The sequence below is a fragment of the Malurus melanocephalus genome, unplaced genomic scaffold (genome assembly GCF_030028575.1).
Source record: "Malurus melanocephalus ecotype Western Australia unplaced genomic scaffold, MMel_1.1 scaffold_440, whole genome shotgun sequence".
NCBI lineage: Eukaryota > Metazoa > Chordata > Aves > Passeriformes > Maluridae > Malurus > Malurus melanocephalus.
The window spans coordinates 494,189-517,449 of NW_026623672.1; the positions used below are offsets into that span (position 1 = coordinate 494,189).

General features: G+C 43.7%; 1 protein-coding gene across 5 annotated transcripts in view; it reads left to right on the forward strand.

Moving 5' to 3' along the window:
- Positions 1-23,261, forward strand: part of SPEN (spen family transcriptional repressor) — a 66,605-nt gene that overhangs the window by 13,172 nt on the left and 30,172 nt on the right. For 4 of the 5 annotated variants that reach the window (XM_057380248.1, XM_057380250.1, XM_057380249.1 and 1 more), the window contains exons 2-3: positions 5,006-5,326; positions 8,612-9,088. In XM_057380248.1, coding sequence (XP_057236231.1) covers positions 5,006-5,326; positions 8,612-9,088 — 798 coding nt within the window. Of the gene's footprint in view, positions 1-5,005; positions 5,327-8,611; positions 9,089-18,288; positions 18,333-23,261 lie in introns of those variants that run through there. The other variant, XM_057380251.1, reaches the window with a different exon arrangement.

Genomic DNA, 23,261 nt, shown 5'->3' on the forward strand with positions numbered 1-23,261 from the left:
TAACCATCTGTGATAGCAGAAGACCCTAGAACTGATGTTCATGGACTCAACAGACATCCATCAGGCTGGCTAAAAATCCCTGTGGAAGGTGATTGCACCCTGTTTTATGAAGGTTTAGTATCTGCACATGCTGGGTTTCCCTGTACCTGGAGCAGACCTGCTTTGTGCKGGGGGAACGCTGAGCTGGAGTACCCCTAATGTGGGGTATTTGGACTGATTTGGTGTCAGGAATAAAGAGAAGAGACGCAGACATCTGGTGAAGTATTATTTCAGGGCACATTATTTTGTTATGAAATAACAACAAAGCCAGAGGAATGTGATTGGCCAAGGAAAGCTTCATGCTGTTGCGAGCCTTTTACCGAATAATGCAGGCTGGGGCTTGCTAGGGTTATATAATCACAGAGGAGGAAGGAGTTAGAGTGTGGCATGGCAAAATCAGCTGAGCTTTTCAGATGGCTAAAGATAACTGGCTGCAGTCAAAGGGAACTCGAAGTGAATACAAAATGCTGGGATGTCCTGCTGTTTTGGAGCATCTTGTCAAATCATGTTTGTAATGGGCGGTACAGAAACACACACACAGAAAAAGCTCCTGCGTTATTTTGGGTCCTGCAGTGTCTCTTACATTTAGCAGTATGTGGAATGTAGCATTGTGCCAGCTTTTAAATAAAATTCTGTGAAGTTTCTTCAGCCAGGATGTAGCTGATCTGCAGARCACTGCAGTGATGAAGATACTGGGTATGAAAGGTCTTCACAAGCTTTTGGGGAGCTCAGCAAGAGCAATAGAGAGGTACTGTGATTTAAAGTGGGATTTACTTTATATTAAGAAACGAATCTTCCTCATTTMAACCCACTTTTTCTTATCATGTGCAGATCATCATATAAAGATCCTAGTAAGTTTACAGAATATTGCAGCTAAACAGTTAGGTTTGCATACTACACAATCATTGGCCGGCATTCTTGTAGCCCATGCTTTGTTTAGAACGCTTTTGCTTGGAACAGCAGGAACTGTGCAGGAAAAGAGGTTTGGAGTGAGCAGCCGAGCTGGACTGGTTTATTGAAGCTGGAAAGCCGAGGGTGGTGATTGCCGGTGYAGGGAAGCTGCAGGGTGCGGGAGGACTTTGGCTGTGCCTGGGCGACACGTCGATCCTGGGGGAGGAACCAGCCCAGCCCTGCATTGGTGGAGGCTGCGTTTCCCAACCCGGCCGCTCTGTCTCTCGGGCTGGGAGGCAGAACAGGGGAGGAGGAAGGGCTGGAGAGTGAGGGAAACATGCTGAGCAGCTGTGCCAAGATCCCAGAGACATTTCAGCTGCTTGAATATAGAGGTGCTTTGATCTACAGTGAATAAACCAATAATGCTTAAATTATGAATTCCTTTTCTTTGTCTGAAAAGCTGGATTAGCGCAGCTTTGTTTGAGCGGTGATTATTGGGCAACTTTTTTTCTGCAAGGGCTGCTCGATGTCTGTTTACAGCCGTGTCCTTTGGTCGTGCTGTGCTGTAGAGGGGCTCGGTGACATAACAGCTCCCGCACGTCCTCGTCTCCTCTGCTTCGGGTTGAACTCTAAACCTCGCCGAAAACACGGCTCGTCTGCCTTCATTACGATGTGGAGCTAATGATTAATCTGCAGGAGTTGTTGACGGGAAGAGGCACTAAAAAGCCTTGTTTTCGTTCGAGTCTGCGGAATGGGAGCTGAGCGAAGGCGCCTCTTTGTTTCTGTTGGTCTGGCAGCGATTGCAAAACGCAACCTTGGGAAGGGCTGACGCACAGGTGTAGCGATACGAGGCGAAGGTTGAGAGGAGCTGCTCTGCCGACGCTACCAAAGTTCGTGGCCGTGCCTCCCCTGGCCTTTTGTCCCCTCTTCCCAGCCCTSTGCCCGGACAAAGATCGCTCCACGSAGCACATTCGCCTCCATCTTGCCTTTGCTTCGGCGTGAGGAAGCTCGGTGCTCTCAGCGCCTCTCCTCCCCCGGCCCTTCAGAAAGTGCCGTGGTTTTTTCCTGGTAACGCTGCCGTGCTGCAGTGAAGCCGTGTGGTGATGCAGCACTGCAGATGTCCTTCCTCTCTTCCCGGTCTCCTCCCGGCAGCATCTGCCAAGACAGGAGCAGCTCGGAGAGACGCCAATGGGTGCGGCCGGGCCGGATCGCTCGGCACATTGATCCCCGCGCTGGGGACCGAAGGGTGTTTGCAATCACAGCACTGTGGCAGCACACGGAAAATGCAAACCTTCCTCTTCCTGCAGCTGCCCTGGAATACTCAGGGCTTTGCTCCTCGGTTTTCTTTCATACCCCCCCCCTTCTGCTTCCTTTCTCCTCCTCCTGCCTGCCTCCCTCGCTTTCAGCAAAGGCGATTGTCACAGATTATCCTCGGGGCCTGTCAGGGGTACGGGGCAGGACACCAAAGCACAGCGAATATTTATGTATGTGGATAACGGGGGGATTAAAAGGCGCCGTCTCAGAGTGGACTGATTTAGTATCATGGCTGCAGTAGTAGCCTCTCCCATCCATTTCTTATTTAGGAAAAAAAACTTGATTACCAAAGTACACTTCTTCCAATATAAAAATTTATATTGGGAARAGTTACACCTTTGCTACACGATTTTTATGGTAGATGGGGACCATATTACACTGATGTTTTATATTCTTTCTGCTTTCTGGGCAGCATGAGCGCAGATATTTGAACATTTCAACACATTCTGGATCTTCTGCAGCAAAAGAATAACTGAGGTCTGACTGCGTATGCATAATAACATGTGCATGTTAGGATTTCAGAATTAGGCAGTAATGGTCAAGGTGGTGAGGAGGCAGTTGTTCAGAGCCCAGCTCTGATGCCACTGGCAGGCAGTGCTTCATGTGAGGTGGGCCAAGGTGGCTGCAGTCATAGAACGATTAGGATTTTATGGATATTGATACAATTATCAATAGTGTCTTAATTCTTAAATTTTGAAGATTGTAGGCAAATATGGGCTCATGTTGCCAAAAACTGAACGTGTAAAGAGTGAGCACAAGGAAAGCTCATTTTGGGAACTACGTGGTTTAGATATAGGGTTGGAGCCCATCTTTGTTTGCAGAGAACTGGCACTGAAATGTGTGTTAAAGGGTGATCCTAACTAGGATTCCTAATTACTTTCCATATTTTTTGTCACATTCATTCATGGCATTAACATTTTCTCAAATAGGCTCTTTCCTGTTTTTCTTCYCTCTCCTTCCTTTCCTGTTCCCTCTCCCGCTTTCTCTACATCTGCCACATCCAATTAGGCCACTTTTTTTCCTCACACAGATTTTATTAACCATGTTCTGTACTTTTCTGGGCTTTCTACATCTTGCTTGCAAGGCAAGATAGCCATATCCAGCTTCCAAAGAGAGCAGTCTTTGAGAAGCAGCTTTCCTGCAGTTCAATTTACCATTATATGGAKCTTTTAATTAAAAAAATACAAAGAAACAATAAAAAAAACCCCAATGCATTACAGATTAGGAAACTCCCAAGAATTAATGTCCCTTTGTGTACCCAGGGGTACAAAGGTGACAGGCTCAGCTCTGGACAGCTGAGAGGCAGGAACGTGTCTTGTATGTGACCATGTCTTTTTATGCCCAACAGGGCATTTTTTTCTTGGAAGATGCTCTTGTTTGTGCACACATCCATGTTCAGTGGAGTATAAACCRGGGAAAAAAGGGCTCTAAATCCAAACCAGGTTATATATAAGTGTAGTAGGTCAGGCTGGAATGAGAAGGCAGCAGTCAGTGAGGCAGGTTTTCAGATCRTATTTAAGGATTAGTCATCCAACAACAAGGATGAAATTGTAAGGTATAGGAAAAGCCAACCATGAAACCGAGGCAGSTCTGGGATCTGACAGCGTGTGTGCCTCAGCCAGGCAGTTGTATTCTTTTTTCCCTGCATGTGAGGCTGAGAACAGTTTTGCCTGTGTAAGGTCTGTTTACATCTGTCTGACCTTGTGCTGCCTTTGTGCATAGAAATCTTTTCGCAATAATTCGTCATGGAGTTTACAAATGCTTCCTGATTAGGTTTTTTATTTGTGTGTCCCTTTCCTCTATGTTGGGGCATTCAAAAATATACTTTTTGCCTTTTCTTGTCCTGGATTATCAACTGCAGTGCAATGCTTTTCCTTGGTTTGCTCAGAATCTTTTGGCTGAGAGAACTGAGCACCCAAACCCTGCAGTTGTTGGCTGTTAARGCATCACTGTGCTCATCCCTCCCARCTTGTCCTTTCTGCTGTGAGTGGATGCAAGTAATTTAAATATGTTTTTACATCTTGTTTCATTGTGTACACAAACATGTTTGGGTTTATTTTTATTTTCCATAGACATTTACTCATCCATAAGTGCCAGTGTTGCAGTTACTTAACATACATTACACAGGGTGGTGTTGCATTCCCTCTGGCATTCCTCAGCTCTCCTGTTGGGTTGCTGGGTCTGTAGTGGGAGTGGGAAGCTGAGCCCTGGCASCACCCAACTCTGGTGGGGGATCTGTACCAAACATCCTGCGAGGMATTGGAAGTAAACGGGTTTGAGATCAGGAATGAGGATCATAGTGGACAYTCCATGTTAAATACAGATCGGAGTAGTGGAATTGCTGTGTCAAGGTCATTTGTCTCCTAACGAAATTSTTGGCTGCCTGTATTTTTCCTCGTGACACAGTTTTGTTTTAATTGTGCCTCTTTAATTGTGTCAGACGAACGATGTGTGGGGTGCTCTGGTTGCGAACACCTTTTTGTTTCTTCAGCTGCTGCTGCTCTGTTGCTATAAAAAGGGTGATCTCAAGGTAGGCTTCCCACAGGGTGAGAGAGGAGTTTGAATGTAACCATGGAAAGTTTAAATGGCCTTTCCCCCTCTCCAAAYGGCTTTTCCCTTCTTGGTGTCTCCCAGCGATTGATTTTCCTGGCACATGGGAAGGGTGAAGGGTTGGATGTTGATTTTGCAGGAGGCAATGTTATTAAACGTGGTCTTTTCCTACCAGCACTGACCTGTGTGCTCTGCTTTGCTTCTCTTCCAGATATGGACGTGTYGAAAGTGTCAAAATCCTCCCTAAGAGAGGGTCAGAAGGCGGAGTGGCAGCGTTTGTGGATTTTGTGGACATCAAAAGTGCACAGAAGGCACACAATTCTGTCAACAAAATGGGAGATAGAGACCTACGGACGGATTATAATGAGCCAGGAACCATTCCCAGTGCTGCACGGGGATTGGATGATACAGTTTCCATAGCATCTCGTAGTAGAGAGGTTTCTGGGTTCAGAGGAGGTGGTGGGGGGCCCACTTATGGCCCCCCACCATCGCTTCATGCACGGGAAGGACGTTATGAGCGGAGACTTGATGGGTAAGTTCCAAGGTTTCTCTAGGCAGGTATTTTGTATTTGATATGGTGAGAAACACAAACTCGTATCTAGGGCCCCCAGATGGATTTAAAATTTTGGGAATTATCTATGTTTCCTATTTTGGGTTGGAAACGGAAGTGATTTCTATCCCAGTGGTTGGTGCCTTGTGGATCCATAAGAGGATGTGTCCTGCAGCTGGTTGGATATCTACCTACACTTGAAATAAGGTGGTTTTAAGATGGAAGATTTCCTTTGGCCAGCATCGATATTGGAGTTACTCTTTTCTAGAAGTAACGATCCCATTTCTTGGATAATATTAAGGCCTTGCTGGATGTATCCCTGCTGCCAGATGGAGCTATCTTACTCTACAACATGTGGTGAAGTTCTCTGTGGAGTATCTTCGGAATACTAGAACCTAGAATTCGGTGAAAGCTTGATGCCTAGCTCTCAGTTCTCACTATACGCAGTGGGTATGTTAATTGAATTGACACCACCAAATTCATAGTAGACTTTATTGATGCGGCCCCTTGGATTCTACCGACAGCACTTAGCCATGGAAATAACGCTTGGATGGAGAAGACCGAAGGCAGCTTGTGATGGTTCCATTTTGGATCTACATCATTTCCAAGTTATTGGGATTATTCTTTCTGATGGTATTGGCAAAAAGAGATGACGGACATTACTAAATTTTGGAAATTATAGTTTATTTTTTTTTAAAGCTGGGATAAGAACTACTGCCTTGAATTTATTGGATGGTATACAGCCAAGACGCCAGTAGCCATGGGGAATGGATTACTATCTAGTCTTTTAAAAAGCTCTCTGCTGCTCCACATTAAACATACTTTAGCTTTAAGGACGTGGTGCTAATACCCGTTTGTGGATACACCAGTGAGAAGTGACTGGGCTGGATGGTTACCAAGGCGGCCAGAGGATGCCTACTGGCAGCAGCGTGAGGGCCCTCGGGCCTCGGGGGGATCTTCTACCAGCTGCTTGATTCAGACTTAGGGCTGGAAATTAAAATTATGGATCTATTTAAGTGCCTTCTGTCTCAAGAAAGAAGTCTGGGGGTTTCAGAGTTACGGTTTCAGTCTGGGACTACTTCCGTCCAGTGGAATTTTTTTTGTGTCTTGTCACTAAGATTTTTTTTTTCTTGTTGGTGCATCTAAAATATCATTTGACACCCTTGCCCATTAAGAAGGTGGATTACCCCTGTAAGAGGGGCCAAAATTGGGGAAGTTATGTTCACAATTCTCTCCCTAGATTTAATTGGGAATATAGGTCGTGTTTCCACACTTGGAAAAGGTTGGTATGTCCTGCCCTGTGTATATTAGCCCCTCTCCTAACCCAAGTCAAACCCTCTCTTTCCACTAACTCCAGTAGCTTAGTACTAATAGATAAATGAAGAAAGCACTGTAGCCAGTAGCTGTTCAGCTCTGCTTCCTCTGTCTGTCTTCTGTGTCCTTTTCACGGATAAGGATTTGTTCTTTCTGTCAGCTCTGTAGCAATAACCTGCTAGAAAATACTGCTTTTTCTCTGACCTCATTAAATCAGCTCTCACTGATTAACACTTTGTAGGATGATAAATGCAATTGTTTATAAAATTGTTGATCTTGGTCCTTCAAAAGGGGGAAAAATGAACCAAAACATTGGCAGATCCTGAAATATCTTTCAAAATTCCATTRTTGTGAGCAAGAGGTAATGGAAATTAAAAGGCAATAATGAATTTCAAGCAGTTGTAGAAATTAATCACATTCTCTTGCACTGCTTAAGTAGTTTATTTTATATAATTTGAGAGAAAAAATGCAGGCAAGATGTGAGTGAGCTCTGTAGAAAGTTTGATAGGAGTTAAAATTTAACCACAGACAGTGAATATATTGAGAGGATTAAGGATCTAGTGATTCATTGGAGAAAGAATGGATGGAACTTCCTGGGATGCTAATCAAAAAAAAGATTCAAATCCCATTTTCAGTTTATAAAAGATCCCTGAAATATTTCTGCCATTCGAACTAGAGCTGTGATACAGGAGAGGAGGAGGAGACACAAGGCAGAATTGGATTATCAGGATTCAGGGGATTGAAGTGACTCATAACAGATTCTGAAGGAAGAATCCRAGAGAGAAGGCTGGGAAAAAAAGGTTGAAATGTCCTTCATAAGATGGATAATTAATTTTTAAATTAACTTTGGCTACCCTGCCATATTTAGAATTTAAGAAGKGTTTTTTAAATGTTCAACGTAACCATTCTGGATCTTCCATTTTATGGATGTAACTAAGATGTACCATCCTGGTACTTGTTTAAATTAGAATATTCAGTTATTTGTAGTATTCCTTATCTGTCAGTTTTATTCTTTATTTGAGAGATCACACTAACTGTCTCAGCATATCACTGAGTCTTTCTCAATTTAAAATGTTCGAAATATTGAAACAAACTGGACCATAGCTGCTGGAAAGCAGCAGCTCATGCAGATAGAAATTCTGTGATTGCAGCAACAGCAGCAGTCACAACAAAAATGCCTCCTAAAAACTGGATTCCCAGTTCTTGTGTAGGATCTTAGTATGTTCTGGCATCCTTGCAGTTCCAGCATCAGTAATGAAGATGATTCTTTAGTGTCCACAGCTTTTATAAGAAATGAGTGTAGCAATCTGGTCAAAGTAAAAATTCCCTCTAAGAAGGTGAAATATTTTAGAACAGCAACAAGAAACCCYCTGATTTTCTGGGAATTCTCTATGGGTTATGCCACCCCTTTTGAAAGCAGCTTCTTGCCTCTGGGTCATGCTTTACATGGAGGCTTTCATGGCTACAGCCCAATTTGTGATGCCATTTTTGCGGAAGAATAATTACAAGGGCTCCAGTAACTACCAAATTTTGAAAAAAAATGTGAAGCTCTTAAGCAAAAATGGAGAGAAAAAGAAGTTAATGATGATGTCCACAAACATGAAGTTTTTCTTTTTCAGTGAATTTCAAAGAAAAATAACCCAAACGCAACTGAAATGAGGATTCTGCACTGGAAAGCAGACTTTTTCCCCTGTGCAGGAAAGTTGCTGGTCATGAAAGCCCCATATTGTGATTAAACCAAAATGATTGCTCAGCTTGATCGTATACAAATCTAACTTCGGAGCCAAGTAAAATGTTTTGAAGTTTATCAGTGTTTGCTTGATAGGTTGTTGCTGGTTAGTGGAGAAGCAGTGGCAACAATAAGTCAAGTGCTGCTGTGAATGTTTGCATGATTTGCTTTTAGTTGTGCCTGCCTCTTTCTGATGCAAAATTTTTCCCCCTTCCCAAATGCAGGGCTTCAGATAACAGGGAGCGTGCTTATGAACATAGTGCCTATGGACACCATGAGCGGGGGACGGGCGGATTTGATCGGACGAGACATTACGATCAGGATTACTATAGAGACCCTCGGGAGCGGACCTTACAACACGGGCTCTATTACACTTCTCGGAGCCGAAGTCCAAATCGTTTTGATGCTCACGACCCCCGATACGAACCTAGGGCCCGGGAGCAGTTTACATTGCCCAGTGTGGTACACAGGGATATCTACAGGGATGACATTACACGGGAGGTACGAGGCAGAAGGCCGGAGCGGAACTACCAGCACAGCCGGAGCCGGTCGCCGCACTCATCGCAGTCCAGGACGCAGTCCCCGCAGCGCCTGGCCAGCCAGGCCGCCCGGCCCACTCGCTCGCCCAGCGGCAGCGGCTCCCGGAGTAGATCTTCCAGCAGCGACTCCCTCAGCAGCAGCAGCAGTACCAGCAGCGACAGGTAGGTCCCTGTGCCGTGGGCTGTGCGGGTCATTTCCTGAGGTGTGAGCGTTCCGTGGCAAAGCTTTGGTCGTTGATGCAGAAGTAAAGCAGAGTGAAGTGTCAAGAGGCTCAGTTGGCACAAAGGGTTCCGAGGGCATCGCAGTTGCCATTGTTCGTTCTTTCCATGGTGGATCTGTGCAGCATCCATAAGATGGTGGCTGGGCAAAGCAGCAACGTATGGACACAAGGCCTTGCTGCCTGTGTGTCTGGAGAATGGGTTACTTTTCTTTGCTTCGGTGAGAGAAAAAGCAGATTTTAAGGTCAGCTACTTTTTACAGGCTACACTTCAATGTTCTGTGGGAAATTATGAGCAGTATTGTTCTGTTTCCTCTTATTCCCTGTCACCACTGACATTCACAAGGTTGATTTGTCGCCTTCCCCTTTTTACCCCTGCTGCCTCACAGCAAAAATTGTAGACTTGGAAGAATTTAAAGAAAATAATCCAAGTTTGCTATTCCTAGGGATGCATTTCCCAAGCCCTTGGTTCTGCAATAGGTCTGTGTTTGTGTGGCTTTACAAAATACTTACAGGGGAGAAAAGAAGGTGTTAGAGATAATCACTGATTTCTTTTAAGAATTTTTWAATTCAGGTTGAAGTGTCTCTTGGTTATTTAGTCTTTTAAGAGTAAATTCACCCTATGAGTGGAAACCACGGAGCTACGGTTGCCCCCATGAATGTTTTATGCTCTTTGGTGAAGAGCTCTGCTTTTCAGGAGGGTTTGCAGAGTTGGCAGCTTTTCCTTTGCATACCAGGTGTTTTCTAAAACTGAAATTATTCATTAAATAAATAAGTGTATCAGTAGAGTGTTTGGTTTCAAAGGGCCTGGAGTGCCAGGACAAGGGGAAATGACTTCCCATTGCCRGAGGGCAGGGTTAGATGGGATACTGGGAAGAAATTSCTCCCTCTRTGGATGGTGAGGCCCTGGTACAGGGTGCCCAGAGAAGCTGTGGCTGCTCCTGGATCCCTGGAAGGGTCCAAGGCCAGGTTGGATGGGGCTTGGAGCAACCTGGATAGTRGGAGGTGTGGAATGAGATGAACTTAAAGGTCCTTTCAAACCAGCCTGTTCTAGGATTCTGTGATTATCATTGTACATGGAATTTTGTCACTGGCAGAACTGTCTGATCAAGGGAATTATTCTCACAAACCCTTACCTTGAATGTGTAACCTTCTGGAAGGRTGAGATGGGCTGATGCCCATAGAGAGTGTACAGAAGGGAAGATGAGGAAATCAGTTTCTCCTCTTCTGATTGCTCCATCCCATCATTTGTAAAGAATCATGCAAGGATTTATTTACTTCTTTTAATTATTGTTTTCTCTTCCTGAATTTAGAAATCCAGGTCCTGTCTTGGCTGGAGAGTAGGTGAAGATTTAAGACAACTTTTAGGCTGCTTTAAGCACTTGTTTCCAACRCCTCTCTCAATGAGAGCTTAATGCTTGAATAAAGACAACCCTTTGTCAAAGATTTTTCACACTTACTACAACTCAGAAAAATCAGAGGTCTTCCAGAGGTCTCAAAAAAATCCTGCAGAAGATGGATTGGTTACATTTAAGGTTTAATAAAAAAATCTTGAGCAGGGTAAGAAGACAAAATCTCTGCTTGGTGCTTTTTTCCTCCTTGCGGAATGAGAAGGGCATCCAAGAAACTCGTAATATTTATAAAATGTCATTGTTGGGATGTCAGGGCAGGATGAAATCCTGTTCTCAGTTTGAGATGACTAAATACGATCCCACTGAAACTAAGTTTTAAGATTTAATGAGAAGAAAAGCAGCATCTGCTATGCTTGAGGATTTCATTTTCTTGGCAATATCTAGTTGTAGTAATGGAAAARTAGACCATACTGTGGGAGGAAATAAAACATTTTTTTCTTATTAATACAATAAAATCAAACTCAGTTGAGCAAGTAATGGAATCTAGTGGATTGTATATTTAATTTTGAAGGATCAGAAAGGAGTTTTACATGTTCCTCAGCAATCTGTTAGATATTAATAAACATTTAACCCTGTCTTTACTTTGAGAAGCAAAACCCCACCTGGCCTTGAAGTCTTTCGAAGCACAAGTGTTTAATTTTTAACACACTTTGAATTTAGTCATGTAAATAATAAGCCACTCATACCCTGTGGTGAGCAAAAGCTGCCTCACCCCCTTTTCCCTGGTTCGGTGCTCCCACTTGGCTGTATAATATATCCAGTTTCATTTGTCTGGAGAATAATTATTTCCTCCAATTTCCGTGGTAGTCTCAAGGATTTTAGCAAGGTGGAGATTCTCTTACGGGTTTTTAATAAGTGAAAATAGCCGATTTTGTGATGCCATGGCGTTTTTAAGATCTTTTTAATGGCACTGAGTTCTTCTAAATTGTAAGAACTTGGTCACTCAAGTCTCGCCCTGTTGTTCTTAACTGGCAAAGTTGTGTTCCCTGCCCTGGGGAGTGCTGGGAACACGTGGTGGGTGTTCAACACTTGTGGGAATTTTTGTGGCTGGTAYTGTCCTTCAGGAGCTGTGATAAAGCAGCAGAAAGGTGGTGAAGGAGAAGTTTGGGTTTCCTTGTTTGATTTTTTCCAAGAGCTGTGTGAAGTAAATAACACTGATTAAATGGAATTGATTTTTTTTTGGACAGTAACATGAAGGTGATCTGCAGATGGAACAAAAATTAAAAACAACCAAAAAAACCCTTTATTTTGTAAAGATTCAGAATTTGTTGTATTGGATCTCAATTAAACCTTGCTTTAAATATCTGTTTGGAGGCCTTTGCAGGTAATGGAGCTGTAAACGAGTAATTTAGAAACTAAAACCAAAAAGAACGCGTAAAAAAATAACCAATATTCTCTGAAGCATGGCTTCATTTGGGGTGTTTTGTGGCCTCTCAGAAGTTGTCTGCTGGGCTGAGTTGAGGAAGCTGGTGGATGTAGATGGTTCCTGCATGGATTTGAGGAGGAATTTGTGTTTTGAAGTCTTCTTCAAAAGAAGATTGCTCATTTCCTGCCCATATTGTGGAAAAGGAATTTTTTTATCACCTTGAAAGAATAGAAAAGCCCTTGAAAATGATAATTACCACCAGAAGCCTCAATTTCTCCGTTTTGGTGATTCAGACACACACCACAAATGGTACATTAGCGAACATATTTTCTGTACTGTGTCATGGAAAAAGCTGGATATGGATGGAAGCTGGGTACTCCCATAGGAAGCAAACCAGATTTTGTMTGTGCCCTGCCCAACCTCCTGGAAAAATCCCCCCCTCCTTTTTTTTTCTTATTTTTTCTTTTTTTGGTTGTTGTTGGTTTGGATTTTTTTTCAGGAAAAGCTCTTTCCTAGGCTGCTTGTCGAGGTGCTCTAATGTGCTAAAAATAATTTCTGTGCTTTTTGATTCAGTTTTGTAATGTCAAATAGCYTGACATGTCTCTTGCTGCTCCATGTGTTAGTGATTATTTTTAAAGCTTCATTGCAGCAGTGTGCTGAACCACCCAGCGCTGAGAGTGGGGCATTTCGCTCCTAAAATCTTTGCTGGGATGGAGTTTAAATTAATTTACAAAAACCCAGGCAGAAGTGTTTGATTTCCTGTAGGTGATGTCCAGGCTGTGAAAGCRTGCACACGGTGTGTGTTCAATTTACAGATAAGCGACCTGAGATTTCCCTTGGCCTTTACTTTTTAAGAGTCTTTATTCAGTTGTCTGATGTGGAAAATGCTGGAGGATTTACTAGTTCAATGAGTAATTTCCTATTGTATGCAGTCACCTTTAATTTATGAGTTGGATGAATAATTAGTTAGATGAATATTTCCCTATAGCTTGTGAAAATATGAAATAGATGTTGTGAAATTAAAAGAGCATTTTCAGCTTAGGTACAAGACTGGTTTTATTTTCACGAAGATCTAGGTGAGCACAGTCATTCCAGTCTTAATGATATCAAGCAACGGGAAGAAGATGAACATATAGGTACTTGAAAGATTGAAAATGGGTATTTTAAAAATAATTCTGATAGCTGTATTCAGAGTTCTCATGACAAGTGGGCAAGGCATAAGGTAATTAGAGATTGGTTTTAATTTTAGAGTTCTCTGTGTTGAAATTCTTTCTGGAGCAAGGAATTACCATTGGAATGGAATACATGTGTGTCTTAATATTGAAATAAACTGATGAAAAATACTGCCAAGAGAATTTTAATCATGGGAAAAACAGGCTTCCTGAAACCTCCAGTGTATTTTATTTAGCCAGGGACTTTCCTACCCTGTTTCAACAACTGAAGTGAAAGTAGAAAAAAATAGAGTTTTAGTTTCATTACATAATGCAGACCTTTCTCTACCATTGTCTTAATCTCCTCCTTCCCACTTCGTTTGCTGCCAGAAGTGATAAATCACTTAGCTGGGATTTGGGATTTTGAGTGGGTTTGGAGATGCCTGTGCTGAGGACAGATGAAAAATCAGGAAAAACGAGGTTAAATGTAGCTGTTTTGTCTTTATTGAAGCATCTGTGAGATGGCTTTTGTCGCGGTTAAGTAATTCCATATACCTTTACTACTGCAGAGATGAGCTGAAAATTTTTAATCTCTTCTGGTAGAACGACAGGGTTGAGCAGGCTTCAGTTTGTATGGGAAAAGAATGAGGTTAAGATTTAGAAAAGAAAATTAAAGAATTTCTTAGAGTAGGAAGCCTTTTCCATTACACAAAGGCAACAGTAATTCCAGTCAGCGTCAGGTGAAACATTTTATCTTTACCTTTTGTTCACATAAACCCATGTACTGCTTTGATGTTTTCTCTGCGCGGTAAAATGTGAATTAGGGGAAGGAAATTTTTTTTTTTTTTTAAATCCACCTCAGATACTCGCAGGTTTGTGTTACCAACTGTCGAGCGTTTTCACTTCGTTCTTCCCTGTGTTTCTGCTCGTGTCAGCCYGTGCTGCTGCTCAGCTAAATATAACCGAGACCATCCTTTAAACGTGTCTTTTTTACCCTTGGGGACTGTATCGAGTTTCTTGAGATTGAATATAGGCAGAACATTTTCAGATAGAGAGACTGTAATACAGAAAGAAAACCTTTATACTCGAGATATGCCCAAAAAGACGTACCTTTGTATGTGTAACCACGTAAACATCTCCTTCAGTGCAAAAAAAAAAAAAAAAAAAAAACAAAAAAAAAACCAAAAAAAACCCCCAAAAAAACAACGTGATATATCAAACTTCTCTTTACGGCTGGTGAGGAAATGGTGCCTCGGTGCCCTTGGGAGGGAGCGGCCGCAGCCCGCTCGTCCCTCAGCCTCCCGCCCCGGCTGCTGACAGCCCGCATTACCTCAGCCCTGGACTCGGCAATAATCTATTAAAAATGTGCGTTGCATAATAAGATTTTTATCTCGCTCTGAAACACCGCCGCTTTCTCGCCTCACAGCCGGCGGAGCGCGCCCGCCGCTGTAATGGCGGCGCGGCCGTGGGGCCGTTTCGGGGCGGGGAGCGGGTGTTTGTGAGGGGAAAGYGGGTGTTTTGTGGGGGCAGAGCGGGTGTTTCTGGAGGAAGAACGGGCGCTCCCCTGTCCTGGTGCCCGGCGCGGGGGGCGGCTGTTTGCTCTCGCTGAGAACCGGTCTGAGCCGGCGGGAACCGGCCGGGGCCGCCGCACCGCACCGCCCCCGGGGCGGGACCGCCCGAGCCCCGCGGAAAAGCGACGCGATTGCCACGAAAAAAAGCGCCTTTTTAATAAAAAAAAAATAAAAAATAGAATCCCTCCCCCACTTTAGCACTGGAGCAGCTTTCGCTCCTGCGTGAAGGTTTTCCCCTCACAGAGCGCAGGGAAATGAAGCAGCAGCGCCTGTGTCAAAGCCGGCTCTGAGGGTGGAAAGCCACCCTCGCTCCCTCTCAACCTTCCAATTTTAGGTCGTTTATTTATTTTCTTTAAATCTTAAAKGCTCTGCTTCCTCTAGAAATTAAGCACTAGTTTCCTCGCTGGAGGAATCAGCCTAAAACCGCCCCCCCCTTAACATCCTAATACCACCGCTGCCGTGACTGGACACATKTTCAAAATAAAATAGAAATTCTAGCGTTGTTGGCCCCTCTCGGAGAACCCACCTCCCCTCCCCCGCTTGTATACAGATAGACAATAAAATAGTTTTAAACGTTATAACCAATGGGGAGGATTTTTTTTTTTTTTATTTTGTACATAATTTTCTTGGCATGAGCWGCCCAAAAAGGAGTGGACATTTGGCTGCAATTAATACCCCCACCCCCGCCGCAGTGCCAGTAATAGTTGGTAATTGCTGGCTCTAAATGACAAAGCAATTAAGCCTCTTCCTAAATGTGCAGAAGTAGGTGTTTATCTAAATCTGGGCTGTCAGGCTTTGTTTCTGTGTCAGRGCTCAGAAGCTCAGCTGCTGCTTTCTCAAAGTGCATTTGGTTCTTTACAGGCAGGCGAAAAAAAGTCTTTTTTTAGGTTAATTTCAGGAAAGGAGTCTTAAAAATAAATAATGTTGTGGATGGATGAAGTGGAAATTGCCCTAGAAAAATACTTCMGTTTTATTGCCATAACTATTTTGATCATTTCAAAATACTTTATTGTTGCTAGGGAGATTATTATTATTTTAATGCTTTAAAGGTTTCTTACAATGAGATCAGAATGCTTGCTAGAGAATATGAGGGTTTGTGGCAGCTGAATCCAGACTCTGCTGTGAACTTGCCTTTTCCTCAGCCGAGGGAGGAGGATCTTGGGTGTGTGGAAGGATGTGTGTTAAAAATGGTATTTTTGTCACTCCTGGACAGCTGCAGGTCTATGGGAGCCGGTGTGTGGTGTGAGAATTGGCTATTTTACGTCTTCTTAACTTCTTTTAGGAATGGTGGGAAAAACCTGAGCTATGTGGAAGGCACTGCTCCCACCAGTGTTGTGGGAAACTTCGGGCTGTTCCTTAAGTTCATGGGAGCTGCTAAAAATTGCTGTTTTCCCGAAGGTCAGGTGCTGTTAGATTGGGTTTCACTTTGGGATTGTGCRTGCGCGTATTAACAAAATGGTCACTTCTAATTGCGTTTTTAAGGCTTTGATTTCCTTCCAAGTATTTTGCTTAATCATCTTGAGTAGGCAGAGGGAAGGAAAGAATTAGCTGAGGTCAGGGAAGTTGAAGCTGCCCGTGTTGCTGCTCAGAAGCCGGGCTTAGTCTGAGGGATCCTGGAGGCAGGAAGAAATGTGCCTCGTGTTCTTTTCCTGCTGTACACCAGGAAAGCAAGGGGAAACTGGCCCTGAGAAAGCCAGGGAAAACAGGGAAATGTGTGGTGCCATGAGCTGTGTGGTGGCTGTCTGCCTCTACACGTGTGGTCCACATTCCCCTTTCTTTGGGAGACACAACTCAGATGTGAAATCGTGGCAAAAATAGGTTAGAGGGATCATAGTCTGAAAGTGCTTATCTGCAATGATGGTGGAGTCAGACAGCTCAGATGGAGACACAGACACCGCAGGCACCAGAGGTGGGGGAGAGGATCCCTGTTGTACAGCYCTTTGGAATAAAGGGCAGTTTAATAATTTCTAATGAATATTCACGTGGAGGGATGAATAGCAAAAGAGGAAGGCTGTGGCTTGAAGCTTGAACGCTTCCTGAAAAAATACCAGTCATTACAGTGATCAAAGGAAAAATCCAGCCACCGCCTGGGCTCAGCCATACGTGTTCCCATTAAAGCCTAGAGAGAGCGTCCCTTCGGACTTGCAAATACAGTGATTYGTTGCGGGGCCTTTTTTTCCCAAGGAGGAGGTCTCTGGCTCTGCCGGAGGCGTGGGTGCAGGAGGAGAGCCTTCCCCATAAAACCTAAGGGCTGGGAGAGCAGCTCTCCTCGAGGTGTGTTGCTGYGACTTGGGCATTAACTGTACAAACAACTTCAGGTGGAACACACTGTACTTAAATAAGGTCACAGGGATGGGAATTAATAGTAAATAAGCCTTATTGGGGGAAAAACCAAAAAATAGTATCATCCCCTAATCTTGCCCATTGAATTAACCGTGTACCTGATGCGCTTAGCTTTGCCCTTATCGTCCCGGCGTTGAGCGTAGTCCAGCCGCAATGTCGCGAGAGCCGAAACCACTAATGATGGCATCAAGGGTTTAAGTGCAAAAGCTTCTTAGCAGGAGATTAGGGATCCCACTCCAGATCCTTGCAGTCAGCTTGTAATTCTGCTTGGACAGGAGAAGGCAGCACGGTTCTGAGTGGAAAATCACAGGCTCGGGGGAGAGGTGAGGGCTTCAATGTGTTGTGTAGAGGAGGAAAAATTTATATGTGCTGGTACGAGGTCCAAATTTTTTAAAATCTTGAAGGGAAGCTGAGTTTCCAAAAGGAGGAAGAGGGAGATGGGCACTGTGTAGATGCCATGTGAATAAAKTCTTTGCAYAATTATTCATTAATTGCCTAATACAAGACCAAAAATAACTTTGGCATTAGGAAACAAGACTTCTCTGTGATCCTTCGTCTCAAGAGACCCGTAACAAAGGTAGGGGACCTGTTCCTTTGTTTCCTGGTACTTCCAGCTGTGGGTGCATTCTCCTGTCTGGAGAAGCGAGAYGTGGAGCCTTTTAATTCCTTCTCTTTGAGAAATGTCTGGGCTTCAGTGCTTCAGTATTTAGCTCAAAGTGATGGTTTTGGCTAGAAGACACTTAAAAATCCAGGATGGCAGGAAAAGTACCTTTTGGAGAATCCTTTGTRTGAGAGGAAAGTGATTTTCAGGGCTGTATCCTCATTTCTTCCATGGGTTGCAGGATATACTCTGCAGGTGCCCAGAAATCATTCGTTTTATACCTGGGCAAAAATATGAGAACCTCATCAAACCCTTTCAAAATTAAGAGTAATTAAGGCACATCTCCAGCAGATCCCAGGTCTAAGGGCATTAACGTACTTATTATCTCTCATCCSTGTGAGAGCAGAGAGCTTTTCTGGCGTGGTAACTTGGGAAAGAAAGGAACTATTCTCTTCTTGAAAGTGAATTCCCAAGAATGCCCAGCCCTGGATCCCTACGGACAAATGGTACTGGGCTGGGCTCAGTGAGATGCAAAGTGTCCTACTTACTGTGGCTGCTACAGGTCTGACCTCCTTGGATCATCTGACACCTCGTTGGGTAAGAGGTTGCTGCAAGATCTCAAACCCTCAAATTATGTAAGATTTGCACAGTTGGTTTGAAGTTGGTCCCTCCCATGTTTGTTTACTGGCTGGTGTGTCCTGTTGGATTGTGAAGGATGAATAGTCACAGAAAGGAAGCTGTTGGGTTAGTACAGGTTTTCTGTTCCTCTTCGTTTTCTAAACGTGTGTGGAGCTGTGCTYATCCCTGCTCTGGAGTCTGGGAATACGCTGAGGACGTCCTGCATCTGTCTGGGCTTTGCTGGGTGAAATTTTCAATTTGTTTGTTTGTTTTTGAGGTGGAGGGAAGGAGGAAAGGCTCGCTGTGTTGCTAGAGGAGAAAGAGAGATGGTATCTAACAGTTGTCTCAGGAGTGGATGTTGGGTTTTCTTTTTAATATGCAATTTCCCTTGAACCTGGAGAAATCACGTTAAAAAGGAAGGTGCTTAATTAATCCTGAACTGTGGCTGCCATGATTTGGGGGTTTGAAAGCACTGGCTCCCATAAGGGAAGCACGCAGGCTTTGCCTGTGGGAATTCCTTGGAGGACTTTTCTTGAGTCTTATCATCTCCATTGTGCCATCAAAATTGACTCGTGCTGCTCCTGCTTTCCCAGCTGCTTCCAAGTGGGATGGTGCCAGTGTACAGGCACTCGGTACAGGGAGGTGTAAGGCGTTTTTTTCTGTATTTTTCCCTACTTTTTCATTTTTCTCCCAAACTAAGTTCTCACCCATGCTTTGCAAACCCTGGTCAGTGCAAAGGAGCTGGCCCAGGCTTTCGGGAAGGAGGCTCCCTGGACTTCTGACAGTGTGTGGAGATGTAATCACTAAATCCTAACAAATTCTATGGAATTAAATTACAATAAGGTGCTTTTTGCAGAAGTTACTCTTAAGTGACAAACACTGTCATATGATACAGGTTTTGATGTGTTGTTTCGGGGTTTTTTTTGTATGTTTGGGGTTTTTTTTTAGTTTCTGAGCCTGACATGGCTCTCCATTGTTGCTCAACAAAGTAAAATCATGGTCTCTTCCCCAGCCTACTGCAAGATCCACAATAGGTGCTGTGGCACTTTTCCTATTTCATACAGATATTTTCTTTTTGGTTTTATTTTCATGACTTCACTGTTTTCTACCCATGTGAAAGCTCACAAAAAGTTCTACTTCTATTTGTATTTTTATTTGCATGTGGGCAGCAAAATGAAGTAATTCCTAAATATAGCCCCAGCCAAGAGATCCATCTGTTCCCTGCATTTTAAAATGGCAAATTAATCCTTAGCATACAACTCATCAAATGTCTTCTCTCTAATTTATGCTGCCTGAGATCACAGAAATTACTTTTTTTTTTAACCCAGGCTTTCCATTTTAAGTAGTCCTTTACTCCAGAGCAGCAGCTCCAATTCCGGTTTTACAGAGGCCTCCTGTGCTTCTCCAGTCACTGTTGTCGGTCTAAAAAGGGGTACTAAAAAAAAAAACAACCCTCCAAAATTATTCTTCCCTTCATTTCCTTGGTGTTTCTTTGAAAGGCTGTACAAGATTCTGTTAGAATCTTAGATCAGAAGGAGAACTTTATGATTCTAAGATGTAAGGGAATTGAAATTCTCTTTGAAAAACACCCTTGATACATGGATTTATTTCGGATGGAGAGCTAGGGTTGCTCTGTCCATTTGCATTTGGATTTCGCTCTTTGGACAATAGTGACTATTTTTAGAAGTACTAAACTTCCACAGTATTATCTGCCATAAACAGAATTTCTATATTAAGCTTTGCATGTTCCCAAATTTACTTAAGCAGCATTGTAGCTCAGCTGTGTATCTTGGCATGCCTTCCGTTGCAGCTCCTATCCCAGGAACAATTCTGTTTATAGGAGAGGATGCACCATTTCAAAACTGCTCCAAATCAGGAATTTCAACAAATCGTGTTTTGTGTATTGCTAAAAAAAACCCCAGTGCCTTGGGTTGGGAGGAGGCAGTACATGCAAACAGTGCCTGGTTTGGTTTTTTTTAAGGCAAGGTGTGATGCTTTTCTGARACATGAAGACAGAATTAATTCAATKGGGCTGTTTGCTGTGATCTTCTGGCATCTTTATGTTAAAAAATAATTGCAATAACTTGAAAGTGAATCAATGCTAGGGCTTTTTTTGTTCTAGCATGTGTCTGAAAAAGGCTTTTCTTCTGGAAGATGCCCAATGCTCAACATTTAGTCAGTGTGAAATTGTTTTAAAATCATATTTAAAAGTGTRTATTGTCAGAAATTCATTTGACAGGGCTCTTAAAGGAAAAGAGGTTGCTTTTTGCTCCTTGAGTAAATGTGTGGTAGCTTACTTGGATGCAGTGGTGGTTGCATGGCATTTCACTCCCCTGGCTCATSGGCAGCACTTGGAGTAGAGTTTGGTGTTTTTTCCTAGGACACCAAATAGGTACCTTYGTGAAAGCAGTGCTGTTGTTGTTGGGGAAACTGCCTTGAAATGTTGGGCTTGATGATCTTGGAGCTCTTTTCYAGCATAAACGGTTCTGTATTGTTTTCTTGGTATTTTGAAAAGATTTGGCCACCTGTGAGCCAGGAGATCAAATTCCTCAGCCTGTTCCCTCCATGAGTTGTGGAATGACCTTGGCCTCTTCTCACCTCCATCTGCAGTGGATGTTAAGACTTATTGACCTTCCATGAATCTGGTACTAAAACACAGCTTTTGTTCAAAGATTTCATGTGCTCTGAGGTGTCAGTTGCAAAATACTAATTTAGATCATCAGCAGATAGGTGGCAAAAGCTCTTCCTTTTAACACAATTATGCTACTTTTGGCCAACTTTTGGCCAAAGGGCTGAAACCCTTTTTTCCTGACTGACCACATAGCTCCTCTGAGCTCTGTCCTGCTGTTCTTAAAGCCACTGTAATGGCAGGCTGATCTGTGCCTGGAGCAGCAGCTCTTCCTCAGGCATGTCCTGGCAGTGCTTGGAATTATTTGTCTGAAACATGGCTGGAGGAGGTAGGAGTTCAGGGTGGCTGTAGCGGGACTTCTCACGAGGGATCTTGACCTAGGGCTTCCCTCCGTGAAGGTGATGTTAAATAGAGGCTCATCCTGCTCACTGATTCTCACACCCACCCTCTTTCTTCCTTCTGCATTGGTGGATGTTTAATTGTGGGAAAGCAGAGCCAAAGAGCTGCTTTGTACTTCACCCTCAAGGCCTTGRTGACTTTTATCTTTCCCAGCACTGAGCTCCGTCACTGTGGCTGTTTGCTGAGAAAGCATTTCCTCCAGCTTCCCAGGGTTTCTTTTGGAGCGTGAGCAATCTCAGGGAGCATCCATGTTTGAAAATGACGGTGGCTGGGTAGGCAGGTAAACTCCAGTTGCTCCTAAATTCAACACCAAACCCATCCACAGCTGAGTTACCGGCCAGCGTGGGGAGCGTGGGGGTTGAGCATCTTCTTCCCAGTAGTGGGAAGCTGTTGTCGGTCCTGAGTTGGCTCTTTGCTCCAGAGACAGGCCAATGTGTTTGTGACTGACACTTTTTTTAACCCTCAGGTTAATGTTTTTAATTCTTGGTTGTACGAAGTTCAAGTTCAAGGACGGGGGATGTAGGTCAAGGAGCGAGGTGGCAACACAGACTGTGGGTTGGGCGCAGTGTCCTCAGCCAGACAGGGATTAGTATAAACATACATGTTTTTAGTAATCATAATAGATTATTTAGTTGCAGGGAAGAATTCAAAGGAGCCCAAGGCTGTCTGGAAACTGTGGGCACATGGCTGCAGGAGAAGGTGGTTCTGGGGGTTAGAGCAGTCTGTCCTGAGCRACATCTCCATCTTCTCTTTGATTCATTTCAGACTTYRATCAAAGATCAGGTGTCAGACATCAGGATAAAATAACTGACGTAAATATATTTAGRTATATGTAAATATATTTAGATATCTGTGATAGTGGCCTGTCACAGAAGTTCAAATGGAGTGTTAACAAGGCACTCACTTGATTTGGGACAAATATATGGTCAATAGTACCTGGAGGCTGTGTCTTCAAAAACTTGCTGGTCAGAGACTGAAATAAGTCCTGCAACAGTGTGTGTTAGTTGACCACCTAAAGGACATTGAGTTGTGTTGTCACGGTTGTGTTGCTTTCCCATGGCCTTTAAACATAATTTAATTTAATTTCTTTGGATTTAGGATTCCAGCCCAGCAGGAGATTATTGAAGTCTTCTCTCTGGGTGTGGTAAAGCAGAAAAAGTTAAGAGGAGGAGGATGTCCTCCTTTGATTAGTGTGCAGTATTTAATGATCTCTCTCCAGAGCAGTAAATGCTCATTTTATCTGTTGTGTGCTTTTTTGTGGCTGATTTTGTTTCCATGCAGCAGGTCTGGCCTTTCCCCCTCCTCGGTGGATTGTTTTATCATAGCTGAGTGCTGTTAAATACTTCAGAGTGTGTGACATGCACAAACCAAAGTTCCTTGGGTGGCAAGTTCTCAGAGGCTTGAACGGGTGCCAAGAATGTCAYGGAATTGCATCCCGGCGAGCTTTGCTCCCGAGGGGCGGAGGCCAGCGTGATGGGCGCAGGGTAATTACACTGAGGCAATGTTTCGGTGGCTTTCTCCATCCTCTCTCTTATATCTGTATTTCCAAGGGAAAGCCTTGTTTTGACGTGGAGGAGCGGGGCTCAGGCWCTTTGTGGTTTGCCTGTGTGGGCTGAGCCCCTTCAGCGCTGCCTGCAGTSGGCAGAATGCAGCAGTGGCTCGTTACCTCTTGATCTCATACAAACCAGCCTCAGAGGTCAGACTGGGTTTTCTGACATCTTCAGGTTCAACAGCTCCTTTGAACAAGGAAAAAATACTCTCATATTTATTTCTGCAGGTGTGTGAAATTTTTTCTTTCCCATACAAATGCCTTGGTGTGGGACACGTCATGTGTACAGAACAAGTGCCTGCCGCTTGCTTGGATATTTAGGTCAGTGTTGGAATCAGCTCCAACAAAGAGTTGCTCACCCTGTGCCCAGACCTCTGGAATTGTCATTKTGGTTATTCCTGCCTGTGGGAAGGTGTTGGAATGAGATGATGTCTAAGGTCCCTTCCAATTCCCTTCTGGGATTCTRTGATTCCTCCTT